Source organism: Miniopterus schreibersii, assembly GCF_964146895.1.
Source record: "Miniopterus schreibersii genome assembly, chromosome: 1".
Classification (NCBI taxonomy): Eukaryota; Metazoa; Chordata; class Mammalia; order Chiroptera; family Miniopteridae; genus Miniopterus; species Miniopterus schreibersii.
In genome coordinates this window covers 164,975,477-164,990,319 of record NC_138101.1, presented here as the reverse complement: position 1 = coordinate 164,990,319, position 14,843 = coordinate 164,975,477, and the positions used below count along the sequence as shown (strand labels likewise).

General features: G+C 39.9%; 1 protein-coding gene across 6 annotated transcripts in view; it reads left to right on the top strand.

Annotated features, from left to right (window-relative positions):
- Positions 1 to 6: 6 nt before the first annotated feature.
- Positions 7 to 14,843, top strand: part of L2HGDH (L-2-hydroxyglutarate dehydrogenase) — a 32,333-nt gene continuing 17,496 nt past the window's right edge. For 2 of the 6 annotated variants that reach the window (XM_081160146.1, XM_081160145.1), the window contains exons 1-6: positions 47 to 226; positions 3,703 to 3,818; positions 4,482 to 4,633; positions 6,673 to 6,804; positions 10,694 to 10,784; positions 11,952 to 11,986. In XM_081160146.1, the coding sequence (XP_081016272.1) occupies positions 87 to 226; positions 3,703 to 3,818; positions 4,482 to 4,633; positions 6,673 to 6,804; positions 10,694 to 10,784; positions 11,952 to 11,986 (666 nt within the window). In that variant the 5' untranslated portion in view covers positions 47 to 86. Of the gene's footprint in view, positions 227 to 3,702; positions 3,819 to 4,481; positions 4,634 to 6,672; positions 6,805 to 10,621; positions 10,785 to 11,951; positions 11,987 to 14,843 lie in introns of all 6 variants that reach the window. The other 4 variants (XM_081160144.1, XM_081160143.1, XM_081160148.1 and 1 more) reach the window with 4 other exon arrangements.

The following is a 14,843-nucleotide window of genomic DNA, read 5'->3' as shown; positions in this document are numbered from 1 at the left end:
GGAGGCGGGGCTAGAGGGCGTCCCCGCGGTGAGCGCCTAGCTCAGGTGGCCAAGCTGGGGCTAAGGCAGAGGAGGGGGCGCCGGCGATGGTGCCCGCGCTGCGTTATCTGGGCAGTGCCTGCGGACGGGCCCGCAGAGGTTTCCCCGGGGGCTTCTCCTTGGCGTGCGGGCCCGCGCTGGGGAGACCCCGGCCGCTGTGCCAGGGTGGCCGCAGAGCCAGCACGAGGTGAGTCGCCGTGGTCCGCCCCCACCGCCTGCGCTGCATCTTCTCCGAGGTGCCTCGTGCTAGACCTGTGCCCTTGCTCCACTTCCCTGCCCCAGGCGCGGGAGAAGGTCGGGATCTTGTGGAGCACGGGCTCCAAGCTCGGGTTTCAGGAGCTCCCTGCAGGATTTATTCTTTGTGTTTGTGGGCTGGAGGAAAAAAGAGTGTTGAATACAGGTCTGCAACAGTCTGTCTTTGAATACAACCCCCCCCCCCCCTTTCTATTTAACTTGAGCTATTTAAAGGCTCAGTTGTGAATTGGATCCTAGGCTTTTCCGCAGGTGATCGCTTTGAGACCAAGCCCACTGCAAGCAATCAAGTAACGCTGTTTATTAGCTGTCATCCTTGGTGTTACTTGGGAAATCTGAAACCAGTCTTAAATAAGCTCTAGGCAGACACTGCATAGAGTTACCTCAGTGCGAAACAGCTCAGTTGCTTATCAAAGCCTGCAGAAGTCAGTGTTCTGTGACTTAAAGTTTGGAGGTCACACTGGAAACCACTGTCTTTCCCTGCTTTCTGTAGAGATGATGATTTATGCGAAGACTAAAGCTGGAAAGCTTGGCTATTTCTAGAACTAGGAAGAAAGTGGGGAAGTTGAGTGTGACTGGAGCTTAGCATCACAGATGATGTGGAATGACACCAGGAGAGGGGCTACATCACATCAGGATTTTTATTTTAATTACACATTGGACTTTATTCTAAGCACATTGGGAGGCCTTTAAAGGGTTTTTAAGAAGAAGGAGTGGTTAAATGCTGATGTTTCAAAAATTTACTCTGCTGTATGTTATTGTATTGAAGGGTGATTAGAATGGCATAGAGTTTGTAAGTCATCATGGGGTATGTGGACAATTCTTTTGGGAAGCTTTTCTTAAGGGAAGAAAAGTAGGGTTAGCCGGATGGGCGTGGCTCAGCGGTTGACCTTCGACTTGTATGATCCAGGAGATCTCCGGTTCCTGGTCAGGGCACATGCCTGGGTTGCGGGCTCCACCCCCAGCAGGAGGCAGCTGATCAATGACTCTCTCATCATTGATGTTTCTCTATCTCTCTCTCCCTCTCCCTTCCTCTCTCGCTGAAACCAATACAAATATTTTTTTAAAAAATACAAGTGTTTAAAAAAAGAAGTAGGGTTAGTGATGGTTTTGTTTATACTTTTTATTTTGAAATAATATGGATTCGTAAAAGATTTCAAGGAAGCAGAGCTCTCATGTACCCTTCATCCAATTTACCCCAACGATAACATCTTACGTAAGGATAGTACCATATTGAAACCAGGAAGTTGACTTGGGCACAATCCATAGACCTTATTCCGATTTCATCAGTTTTACATGCACTCATTTGTGTGTGTGTGTGTGTGTGTGTTTCTATGCAGTTTAACCATGTGTGAATTTGTGTAACTACCGCCACAATTCAGAAACAGAAATGTACCATCAATACAAAGATATCCCTTGTGTTATTTACTGTGATACATTCGCATCCCATCTCTACACCCTTCCTAACCTGTGGCAACCACTACCCTGTTCCCCAGCTCTATAATTTTGTCATTTTGAGAATGTTCTATAAGTGGAATCACACAGCATGTAATCTTTTGAGATTGGCTTTTTTTCACACGGCATAATGTCCTTGAGATCCATCTAAGGTGTTACCTATATGGATAGTGAGGTTCCTTTTAATTGTTAAGTAGCATTACGTGATATGGATCTATCAGTTTGTTTAACCATTTACCACTTGAAGCATATCTGGGCTGTTTCATGTTTTTGGCTATGAATAAAGCTACTATAAACATTTATGTACAGGTCTTTGTATGAACATATTTTTCCTTCCTCTAGGATAAATGTAGGCGCTAAGACCAATACTAAGCACATGTTCAGTTTTTTAAGAAACTACCATATTCTTTTTCCAGAGTGACTGCTATTTTACATTCCTACCAATAATATATGAGTGATCCAGTTCTTCTTCATCCTCACCAGCATTTGGTATTATCACTTTTTAAAATTTTAGCCATTTTGATACGAGTGTAGTGATATCTCATTGTAGTTTTAATTTGCATTTCCCTAATGACTAATGGTATTGAACATCTTTTCATGTGCTTATTTGCCATCTGTATTTCTGTCCTCTTTGATGATATGTTTGTTCGTATATTTTGCCCATTTTCTAAATGGTTTGTTTTGAAAGTTTTGTTTTTTTTAAATGAATAATTTATTGATTTTTAGAGAGAGGAAGGGAGAAGGAGAGAGAGAGAAACATTGATGTGAAGGCTCAGCATTGATCAGGTGCCTCCTGCACGCCGCCTTACCAGGGATTGATCCCATAACCCGGGCATGTGCCATTGACCAGGAATCCACCTGGCAACCTCCTGGTGCGCTGGACGACACCCAACCAACTGAGCCATACCGGCCAGGGCTGAAAGTTCGTATAGATATTCTAGAAAGAATACTTTGTCAGATATGTGGTTTGCAAGTATTTTCCCTTGATTTGTTGTTTTCTTATCCTTTTAACAGGATCTTTTGCAAAGAAGAGGTTTTTAATTTTTATAAAGTCCAGTTTATCAATTTTTTCTTTTATGGATCATGTTTTTGGTATAAACTCTTCACCTAGCCCTACATCCCAAAGATTGTTTTCTCTATTTTCCTCCAAAAGTTTTATAGTGTATATTTGATGATATAAAACATTTTTTGTTAAATTTTTTAGTTAGAATAATGGTATTGTGTGTGTATTCTGCAGAGGCCTTTTAGAAATAACATATTAAAGTAATTATAGATGATGTTTAGGATTTGCATCAAAATAATTTAATACAGGAGGGTATAAAATAGGCGGGGTATAGAAGAAGCAAGAGTGGCCATGTTCCTATAAAACCTAGATTTGTTTACCATAAGGTCAGTGCCAAAGGGAATCTTTTCTACTCTTCATTGCTAAGTTAGACTATACAAGCCCTTTCTAATTTTTGAAATGGTTGTATAATCAGGGTTTATCGTGGCTAAAATTGTGGTTCCAAACCTATTTCTGAAACAGTTGGCTGTTTTCCTTTCAACAGAAAAAAATTATAAATTCTTGCGCACTAAGGTGTTAAAAACTTAATGTATTTAGCTAGTCTTCAAGAACACTGTACTCAAATATTAAAAGAATAGATGGTAGAGAAGAGCATGATGCTTAACACATGTAGCTAGCCCAGGCAGAGTACTGTGGAGATTTAGAGCAACTTAATCAACTAGCCACCCTGCCTGCTGCATGTAGCTGGGTATATTCCTGACCAGCAATGCATGGAACTTTTAAAGGTATCTTCATGAGTATGAAGCCAAATAACACAAAGTCCAATAAATATTTGTTTTTAATGATTATAAAATAATAGTTTAATTGTTCATAGATGACAAAAACTTTGCATGTGAAGTTTGATGAGGTCTACTGTAAATGTACATTACTCTAAAGGTGACTTTCTCTTGAAGCTCATTTGATGTAGTCATTATTGGTGGCGGAATTGTGGGGCTTGCCTCTGCCAGAGCACTCATCCTGCGACATCCAGCACTTTCTATTGGTGTTCTGGAAAAGGAAAAAGATTTAGGTATGTATGTTATGCTGCTCTTTGGGCTTAACCTGAGCACCTGCTCATTTTCTCAATTCTGCATCTGTTTATGCTGAGTGTCAACGCTAGTTTGAATTCTTATAAAGCAGAACCTGGGCCTAGGACTTGGATATAGGTGATTTATTTGAGAGGTTATCTAGGAGACAGGAGTGAGGGAGGTGGGGATAGTAAACAGGGAAGGAGAAAAGGCCACATGAGGGTACATTATTGAAGTTGCTATTGCGAGCTTGATTCCGTTGTGACCTCTGAGGTGCTACGTAAACATGTCCCAGGATCATGCTCATTTATCAATCAGTTCCTGTCCCTGTTGGTTGAGGATTGCCCCTAGTGATGTTGAGTTCTCCTTCCCTACATTAGAAAAGGCCCTGGGACAGAATGCAGAGAGCTATAGTGGGCCCTTGAAGTGGTTTTCTGGTAGTGAGAGGTGAGTTTGTGCACCAGAGTTGTAACTGAAATCAAAGATGAACTGGAGGAATGTGACACAGGCACCAGGGATGGTGGCTAGAGGAAGTTACCAGTGCTCTGTCTGTAAGAATTTTAAATAACGTGGTCTCTGATCACTTCAACTATATTTGTTCCCCTGCTTCTTAGGTTTTGTGCGAGTCATGTACTTTCTCTTATCCTGTTTCTCTTGTTTGGTAGCTGTTCACCAGACTGGACATAACAGTGGTGTCATACATAGTGGGATTTATTATAAACCTGAATCTCTGAAAGCTAAATTATGTGTACAAGGTGCAGCCCTCATCTATGAGTACTGTAATCAAAAGGGAATTTCTTACAAGCAGTGTGGCAAGGTATGGTATTTTACTAGGACCTTGACTTATTTATAACTAGCTTTTTCTTAGTGATATTTAATGTTGAATTTTTAAAAAGGGCTTTTCTTTCTTTATATCAATATAATTTGCAAAATCTAAAATTAGAGAATAACTTAAAAAAAGATGGTGTGACTACATGTAATTTAAAAAAATTTTTTTTGTATGTTTTTATTTATTTTAGAGGGGGGTGGAGAGAGAAACATACATCAATGTGAGAGAAACATTGATTGGTCACCTTCTGTACACACCCCGACCAGGGATTGAACCCGCAACCCGGATATGTGCCCAGACCGGGAATCAAATCCACAGCCTTTTGGTGTATGGGACCAGGCTCCAACCAACTGAGCCATACTGGCCAGGGCACTCCATGTAATTTTTAAAGTAACAGCTTTATTGACATAATTTATATACCGTATAATTCACCCTTTTAAAGTATACAATTCAGTTTTTAGTGTAGTCACAGAATTGTGTAGCTGTCATCACAAATTTTAGACCATATTCTTTATCCCAGAAAGAAACTGTATACCCATTAATCGTCATTCCCCATTCCCCCTACTTCCTAGTCTTACTTCTCCCCAGACCCTGGCTACTGTTAATATACTTTCCTTTTTTTTTTTTTTTTTTAACATATCTTTATTGATTTCAGAGAGAAAAAGGGAGAGGGAGAGAGAGAAACATCAATGATGAGAGAGTCATTGATCGGCTGCCTCCTGCACACCCCCAACTGGGCATCAAGCCCACAACCCAGGGAATCGAATCCCGATCTCCTGGATCCTAGGTCGATGCTCAACTGCTGAGCCACGCCCAGCTGGGCATTGATATACTTTCTGGATTTGCCTATTCTGGATATTGTATGTAAATGAAATCACACAATATGTTGTCTTTTGTGAGTGGCTTCTTTCATTTAGCCCAATATTTCCCAGGTTCATTCATCTTGTAGCATGAATCAGTACTTCATCCTTCTTAAATTTCATTGTGTAGGTATACCAAAGTTTGTTTATCCATTTAATAGTTGATGGACATTTGGGTTGTTTTCACCTTTTGGCTATTGTAAATACCACTGCTATGGAATTTATGTACAGGTTTTTGTGTGAACCTGTGTTTTCGTTTCCCTCGGACACGTACCTAGGAGTGGAATTGCTGGGTTATAGGTAACTCCATGTTTAACATTTGAGGAGCTGCCAAACTGTTTTTCAAAGTGCTGCACTGTTTTTTACATTCCCAACAACAATTAATGAGGATTCTAATACCTCCACATTCTCACCAACACCTATTATTATCTGTCTTTTTAAATTTAGCCATCCTAGAGGATGTGAAGTCGTATATCATTGTGGTTTTTATTTGCATTTCCCTAGTTATGCTTATTGGCCATTCTTCTTTGCAAATGGCTAATGGCCATTTGTCTTCTTTGAAAAAATGTCTATTCAAATAATTTGTCCACTTTTTAAATTGGGTTATTTGTCTTTTTCTTTTTAAAACATTTACTTTTTAAAAAATATGTTTTCATGGGTTTTAGAGAGAGAAACATCAACATCGATCATCTGCCTCCTGAACACCCCTTGCTGAGGATCGAGCCAAAAACCCAAGCATGTGTCCTGACTGGGAGTCAAACCTGTGACTTCCTGGTGCATGGGTCGATGCTCAACCACTGAGCAATACCGGCTGGGTAAGGAAAATTTGTTTTAATGCAGTTTTCTTAAGACAACTTTTTTCAGCCCGCTCAGCGTGGCTCAATGGTTGAGCGTCGACCCATGAACTTGGAGGTCATGGTTCAGTTCCTGGTCAGGGCACATGCCCTGGTTTCAGGCTTGATCCCCAGCAGGGGGCATGCAAAGATAACTCTCTTCAGTGGAGGACGACAATGAAGTCATGAAGAAAGGTTGAAGTAGATACACGTAAAAGAAAAAAATTTTTTTAAATCAACCCAATTTGAGTCCTGCAACAATTTATGGTTTTCTAGTCACTTTGTCTTTCATAGCTGATGGTATGTTTAACTTTATTCATATCATTTTTTGAAGCTTATAGTAGCTGTCGAACAAGAAGAAATCCCCAGACTTCAGGCCCTATATGAAAGAGGCCTGCAGAATGGTGTTCAGGGCCTGAGGCTGATCCAGCAGGAAGATATAAAAAAGAAGGAGCCATATTGTAGGGTAAGTGACTCACTAACTCCACACACAGGGACATTTTCATATTTTCATTTAGGGCTCAGCCTTGTGAACATGGAGGCTGAGAGTGAATTTATAAGAGGAAGGAATTATATAGAAACAGATAATCCTGTCACAAAAGCAGCGAGGTGACCAACAGAAGAGGACATTGCCACAAACTCTGGACACCTGATTTCTTCTTCCCCTAAGTTGTTGTAAGGAATGTCCAAACTGGTAGAGAATTTTTGTAAGAGTTTATTTGAGCCAAACTGCCGACACATGCCAGGAAGCAAGATCTCAAATGCTCTGAAGAATAAATTTTGCGGGAAGATTATAGGAAGGTGGGAGAAAGCAGGCAGGGATTGGATAACATGGTAGTTAACAAGATTATGTTATGTAACAAGGTCGTTACAGTTTATTTTTATGGTGTGTTAACCTAAATGCACAAGAACAATAGACTGGGCTTGCCCAAGGCAAAGATAAATCTTTTACTAAAGAAGTTATATTCCTGGGGCGTGACTACCCACCAGGACCCGCCCAGTTAGGGATTTATGATCAGATCACCTTGTGAGGTTACTTTCCATGTTCTCACTCATGAGAAAATACCAGGTCCAAAGAACGTAAGCAAAGGCAAGAGGAGGTCTGAGACCATATGACATGTTTGGAAAGCACTGAGTGGTGAGGTGTGGTTGGTCACAGGGCGTGTAGGGAAATATAAAAAGTGAGACTAGAAAGTCAGGATTAGGCCTGCATGAAGGGCCTGATATTCATGCTAATAACTTTGAAGTTTATCCTGTAGGCATAGAAGCCACTGAAAATTTTTGAGGAGAGTGGCTATAATATCCAATCTGTATTTCAGGAAGATAAGGCTGGCATGAGTATGAAGGGTGGGTTGTAGAGTATCTTGCTCAAAATATGCTGTGGGGAAAAGCAGATCTTCCTTTTTATTCATGAAAGAAACATGAATAATAATATTCTGCATATCAACTTTCTTTGCTAGCCTTTCAGAAGCTATCAGTTCAACACCAGTTCCACTGGCCATTTCAGTGAATGGCTATATCTCCTGTTCTCTCCTCACTGACCCTTTATTGACTATGCAATAGCTGGACTCCAGGTACCTGTGTTAAAGAGTCTGACTTTGAAGTCACTGCAAGGCAGTGCTTATCGGAAGCTTTTAGTTTAGTCCAAGAATTCAGGAAAGCCTTCTCGGAGGTGAACTCTCACTTGGAAGATGACTAAGGAGTGTAACTTGTAAAAGAGGAATCCTGCTTTTCTCTGAGGCCACTGAAGAAGTGACCTGCTTTATGTAATGCCACATTGTAATTTTCAGTGCCTATTTAGGGGTGGCAATATATAGTAGAAAAATATAGCTTGGTTATTTCATAAAGGTGTCTTGAATAAATTCCTCCTTTCTCCCCTAACCTCACCACCACTACCAGGAATGGTGGGCAAATTTTATATAGAACAGGGTTACTTCTTTTTCTTCCAGGACCTCCAGAAAGAAAAAGCATATTAAGGCAGTTCTAAAGGGCTTCTTGGACTGGATTCCTTTCAGCAGAAGATTTAAGTACTCCCGGGGGAGCATCTTGGAAAATTTTAAACTGCCTCTGTGAACTTTGACTCTGAAGGATAGCTCTTGATAGCTCTCTTTCTGGGCAGATCCTGACTGCTTCTTCTGACCTAAGCTGTACTGATCTGTCTGCCTTTTCTTTAATTGGTCAACCACATGTTTATCTATTCCTCTGTCTTCCTGACTGACTTCTAACTCAGTGTTCCCTGTTTGCTTGTCTGGTTGTTTTCTAGCCATCTGACCTGCTGTGGCCTCAGATTTCAGGTTCTGACCTGGTAATCTGGACAGGGCATGCCCAGCTCCTGGCTGAGGGCTAGCCTGTCCGCCAGCCCCATCCTGGGCCAGGGCATTGGATTGCTTGGCAGCAGTGACATCTTCCACCTTTCCCCAATGTACATGCATAGGTAGGGCTCACCAGCATCTCATGAAGAGGGGCAAAGCCAAAACTAGAAAGGGAAAGAAAAGAAGGGAGACCTTTTAGGAAAGGTTTAGAGGGGAGAAAATCTAGTATGTTTAAAAAGACAGCTCTCAAAAGTTCATTCATTCAGTAAATGTTTGAGTGCCTTCTATGTGTCAGGCATTGTGCTAGGTGATAGAAATATAATATGAATAAGGAGGATATTCGGGATTCCAAAAAACTATTGATATGGAGTACCTTTACATTCTTATACTTGTCACATAGTTTTACGCTAGGCAAGGAAGTTTTTGTGACTGAACTCTTGGTATTTTCCTAATTTAGATTCCAAGGTTATTGTACCCAAAATACTATTTATAGGTTGAAATTGAATTATAGCTATTGACCTGTGAATTTAGGGATTGTCAAACCACATGAGGTCTAATGAAATATCACGTGTATCTACTATATCAAAACAAAAGGAGTGATTTCCTATACTTGGGCAAATGCTCTCATATTCTGGAAGCAGATCATCAGGAAAATGGTGAAGTTTTTCAAATGTTGCTTTCAAGACTGAAAAGCATGAAAAGAAACTGTTGGGTGTTTTGTGAGCCTTAGTGTGATCTGGTTATGTGGCGATCAGGGGTGGGTGGCAAAGTCTAAAGCTTTGAAAGGATAAGTAGGTAAATGTATTGGGGGTAGGGGTGGGGCACTATAGGAATAAAATATTTAAAATACTATTATAAAATATTACTTCAAAACCACAACAATGACATGCTGTGCTGGCCAAACAAGAAGACGGCAGCATTTGCTGGTTGCACTCAGCTTCTGGGTCTTAGTTATCCTGGGAACCAGGCAGCCCTCTTAGGGGGGAGATTGATTGGCAAAACTGATATTCTCATGCACAATAAGGCAAGAGAAAATGTAACTATTACAAAGGATTCCCCAAATTGTAATCAGTACTTCGTGTGTGGAATTCTATTCTTATCCTTTTCTTCAGAATTAGGAAAGGATACGTTTATTCCAAAAAATTAAATAAGTATTCTTGTAGATCATTCATCTGTAGAGTTTGAACATATCTTGGCAACAACAAAAACCCCACGCTGTTAATTTCTCATGTTGCCTGAAGAGAAAGTTTGAATTAACCACATGCAACCTCCATTCAATATTTGCAGTCTTGAAAATAGAGTCTGCAGCAAATCAGATCAACGCTCTGCAAATGTGTGAGCGATTCAGCTTTCTCACTGAGCGTGTATGGCATACGATCCACTACTGGGAAAACTCAGTGGAGTTTATTTAAAACATAATTGTTTAGTAATATAGAATTCGACTCAATCAGATATGAATTGGAATCAGATAGGATGAAGGATGAATAAAACTGAAAAAGGCATTGTAGTAGTTGGAGGAGCCTGGCAAAATGAACTCTTTAAGCAGGAGAATTATTTCTGATTATAGAGATTTTCTTGTTTAACTCGTATATCTATTAGACATACTGTGTGTGTGTATGTATACATACATCATACAGGGTGGGGCAAAAGTAGGTTTACAGTTGTGAGGTTGTGAAACACAGAGTTTATTCTTGTATATATTCTTAATTATTGTATTATTTTCCATAGGAACAATTGTAAACCTACTTTTGCCCCACCCATTGTACTCAAGTTTAAATTCAGGCACTACAGAGCAAGTTATTATTTTACTTTTCTTTAAAACTATGAGATTTTTTTTCTAAGGAACCATAATGTGTGTTACCCATCAAAATAAACAGTAAAAATTTTCAGCACAAAATAAAATTTATTGAACAAACTGTTCTTAATGATTTTTAGTTGTATTATCTTGACTTTTACATAATTCTGTCCCAGGGACTAATGGCCATTGATTGCCCTTATACTGGCATTGTGGACTATCGTCAGGTGGCTTTGTCATTTGCCCAGGATTTCCAAGATGCAGGTGGCTCTGTCTTGACCAATTTTGAAGTAAAAGATATTGAAATGGCTAGAGAAAGTCCTTCAGGATGCGAAGATGGTAAGCCATCCTTGTCTTTTCTTTTGAATGTTTGTATTGACTTCTAAACAAATTGGGGACTGTTTTTGGCTGGGAGAAGTCTGCCAGGAGCTGGGCTAGAGTAGGGCACAGAGCTGGAGGCAGGTGCAGAGGGTAAGGCTAGATGTGGGTGAACTGGGACTTCCAGTGAGTTGAGTGTTGATAGAACGAGACACTGATCAGACACTTCTGACTAGTGCTAAAACCTGAGCTGCCAAGCCTGTTTATATGTAGGTTAGGGTCAGAATTCCTTGGAGATGTTTGTTAAAAATGCAGACTTTAGCAATACCCAGTCTTACTGAATCAGACTGTCTGGGGTTAGGGCATGACTTAGCCATTCTGAACTTTGGAGACTTCTTTAAAAAAAAAAAAAAAAGAAATGTAAATTTTGAATTTGCTTTTGGGAAATTTGAATGAAGAAAAATGTAGTGCTGAGTTTATTCTTACTTAACAGGTTTTCTTTTTAGGAGATTTAGGCCATACGAATCATTCTCCTAGTGTCCTACTAAATTCTAAGATTATGAGCAAAATTGTTAAATAATTAAGATTTTTATAGGTAGGTAGCATAATCAATCAAATTTGTTTATGGTACAAGTAGATTATATTCTTTACCTGTTGTACATGTGCTTTATAAGACTTTGAGATCCCCACTATCTGATTGGAAACTAATTTTTTAAATACTTTATTATTGGAAATTTTAGTGTTTTAATAACTCTTACTTTGTTTCACAACCTGGAATCTACAAAGATTCAGCAACCAGCATTTGAACAACAACAAGTGTCATAGCATTAGTTCTGGGGGAAAATACATATTGACTTACAATGATGCATTTTATAGCATGGTTTCTAGGTTTGTGGTTCAGAGAAAAGCTGGGACTGCCTCTGTTGGAGCTGAAGTGGGGAAAGGTTGATAATCATAGATTAAATAAATTCATATAAAATAATCTAAAAAACATGCCAGAGTTTTATATATTGTCAAATATGAACTAGTTTAATCTCGTTGCTTGGTAAAAGCTTCAGAATGAAATGTGGAAAGTAATCATGGTTGTGACTGAAGAAACTCATTTAAATTTGTTATTAGTATATTTCAAATACTGTAAGCCTTCTTTTTACTAAAAATAAATCACTAATTCCTTTTTCCCCCCCCCAGGGATGAAATATCCAATTGTTATAAGGAATACAAAGGTAAAGATTCTTAAGCAAAATTCCTTATATCTATATTCATTCCCTCTCCTTTCTTAAAAAGTTGAATTAGCCACAGTGCTTTATTTTCTGTCACTGAATGAAATTTGTGTAGTGTAAAGTTATTTTGAGAGAAATTCTTTGACAGCAGTGTAAAAGTTTTCATTCTAAGAAGGGTTTCAACTTGGAAATGTATTCATATAGTTACAGTGCCAGCAAGGAATAGGATTCTAAGTACTTGGAGTGTTTAATTTTAAGGCAAAACTGATGGATATTTGATTGTTCTACCTGCTCTTCTACATTAACTTAGCTCTCTACTAATGAGAAAATTTAGGTGGGGTTGGGTGACACAGATTGTACAGAGGGAGATGGACTGCTTCCTTTCATCTTCACATAATCTAAAACAACTATTGAATGGCATAGAAGTTTTGCATTCACTGCGTGTTCACTGAATGGGTCAGAGTTCAGCCAGGAAAGCAGTCATTAACCTTTAAAAGACGGCATTTAAAAGACAGCATCATACAAACTCCATATATTTTCCAGGGTCAACTGTACAAATAATGATTTCTTTCCTTTTGCCTGTAAAAAAGAACGTATATGCTTACGTTTCTGAGTATTTAATGAGTGTAGCAGGATTTATCACAGGAATTAGGCCTCATACAATTGTGAAAGGACCTGGGAAAGCCAAGGTTTAGAAGGAGAGTTGGTAGATCAGAAGTGTATCCAGCTAGACTGAGAACCAAGTGTATCCAGCTGCTGAAGTGAAACTGCAAATCAGAAGCTCATGAGGAGATCTGGAGGAGCCCTTTTCTACACCCAGGTAGTAGGCTAGGGCAGCAGTTGGTCAGTAGGATCAGTAAATGGGAAGCAGAGCTGGATATGGAGCTATAATCACTTGGCAGTGGGTGTTTGTCACCACATTGGCCTAGAATCACCTTCAGAGAATAGTGGCTGCAGTTTTACTTCTGCCTGTCAAATCATATGCAATTCTTGTTTTGGTCAACTTTAAGTTGGAACCATATAGGGAAGGGGATTCTGTCGAGGGTAGTTCCCAGGGTAACCAAATTGACACAGTATAAACCCCCGCACTCCATCCCTTTCCAATTTACCATCCATTCACACTTCTTATAACCACATTTAATTTCCAAATAAAGGCAGTAGTAAAATTATGCTTCCACCTACAAGGTTCAACTATCTTTCATACAACTGAAGACATACATGCTTTCTACCATAACAGAGTATCATAGGCTTAAACAGAAGAAGTTTATTTTGTCACATTTCTGGAGGCTAGAAATCCAAGATCAAGGTGCCATCAGGGTTGCTTTCTGGTGAAAACTCTCTTGGCTTATAGATGGCTGCCTTCTCATTGTGTCCGCACATGGTCTTCTCTGCGTGCTCATGTGGGAGAGGGAAAGGGGAGGAGAGAGAGAGAATGAGAATGAAAGCATTCACAATTTTTGGTGTGTCTCTTATTAGGACACCATCTTATCAGATTAGGGCTTCACTCCTGTGACCTCATTTAACCTTAATTACCTCCCTAAGAGCTCTGTCTCCAGATATAGTCACATTGGGAGTTAAGGCCTCAACATATGAATTTGGGGGGGAGGGGGACATGATTCATATTATAACAATGAAGAAAAAGATTTGGATAATTATAGACAAGTATATTTGTTTCACAGTAAGGAAGAAATAACTACTACATTCCTCATTTATTTCACCAATCATGTGGGCATATCATAGCTGATATTTATAATTCCCTTCTTCCACTATCCATTCCATAGTCCCTTGGCCCTCGGCAAGCATCTCAGCTGGTTATGGTTCCTAGTTTGGTATGGTAACCCAAACTTTTATTCCTGAAGTGTCTCTGCCATTAGCAGCCCTGCCTGTTTTGTGTTGTAGTGGTTTCCATTAACTTTTATAACAATGCGTGGGGATACAAAGAGATAGCCTAGGCGATCTATATTCCAGACACACTCCTCTTTATCATCCCCAAGTTCTCTGTGTGGTAGCAACTCTATTGCTCCTGTGAGTCAGGATCAGTAACCTCCATTCAGTACAGTAATCTCTGCCTGTTGATTCACTGTCACGAGGAACCCAAAGTGGCCAGGTGTGATAGTATCAACTTCTAGCATAATGGAACCATTGCTTCCATAATGGAAGCATTTTTGCCTTGGCAGCTAAGACTTCTAAACCATTAGAGCCCAAAGTTGTGGACCTAGGCAGCAGAAATTTGGATTAGGAGCAGAAATTAGTGGATTATTGTAAGGAGCTACTCCCATTTCCCCCTCTTGATTTCCAGAACTGTGAATCCTGGCTGTGAGAGAAACACCATATATTAGTCACTGATTTAGAGCATATAGAAGGTCCCGGAAGACATTGCCCCAGCCCTGCAGGGTATTGCTGGCTGGCTAGTGCTGTTAATTGAATCTTCAAAAGTCCATTCCACTTTGTCACCCAGTAGCTTCAGAATGATGGGGGAAATGATAAAATCAGTAAATTCTGTAAGCATGAGCCTATTGTTACACTTCATTTACTATAAAATAACCTCACTGATCAGAAGTAATGCTTCTGGGTAAAATACCATTATGTTGAACAAGGCATCCAGTAAGTTCACAGATGGTGGTTTCCCCAGAAGCATTGTGGGCAGGGAAGACAGATCTATATCCAGAGCAAGGACTAAGTACTGCACCCCTCTCCCCTTTTTTTAAATTGAAGTGGTCCAGGGATCATATCAGTGGCCCTTTTGATTTCTGCTGTCGGGAGATTGAGCATTCAGCAGTGGCTGTAGTGAGTAAGGCCATGTTGATGAGCCCACACATCACCTCCATCCTTGCTGCCATAATCACTTAGTTTGAGAAGC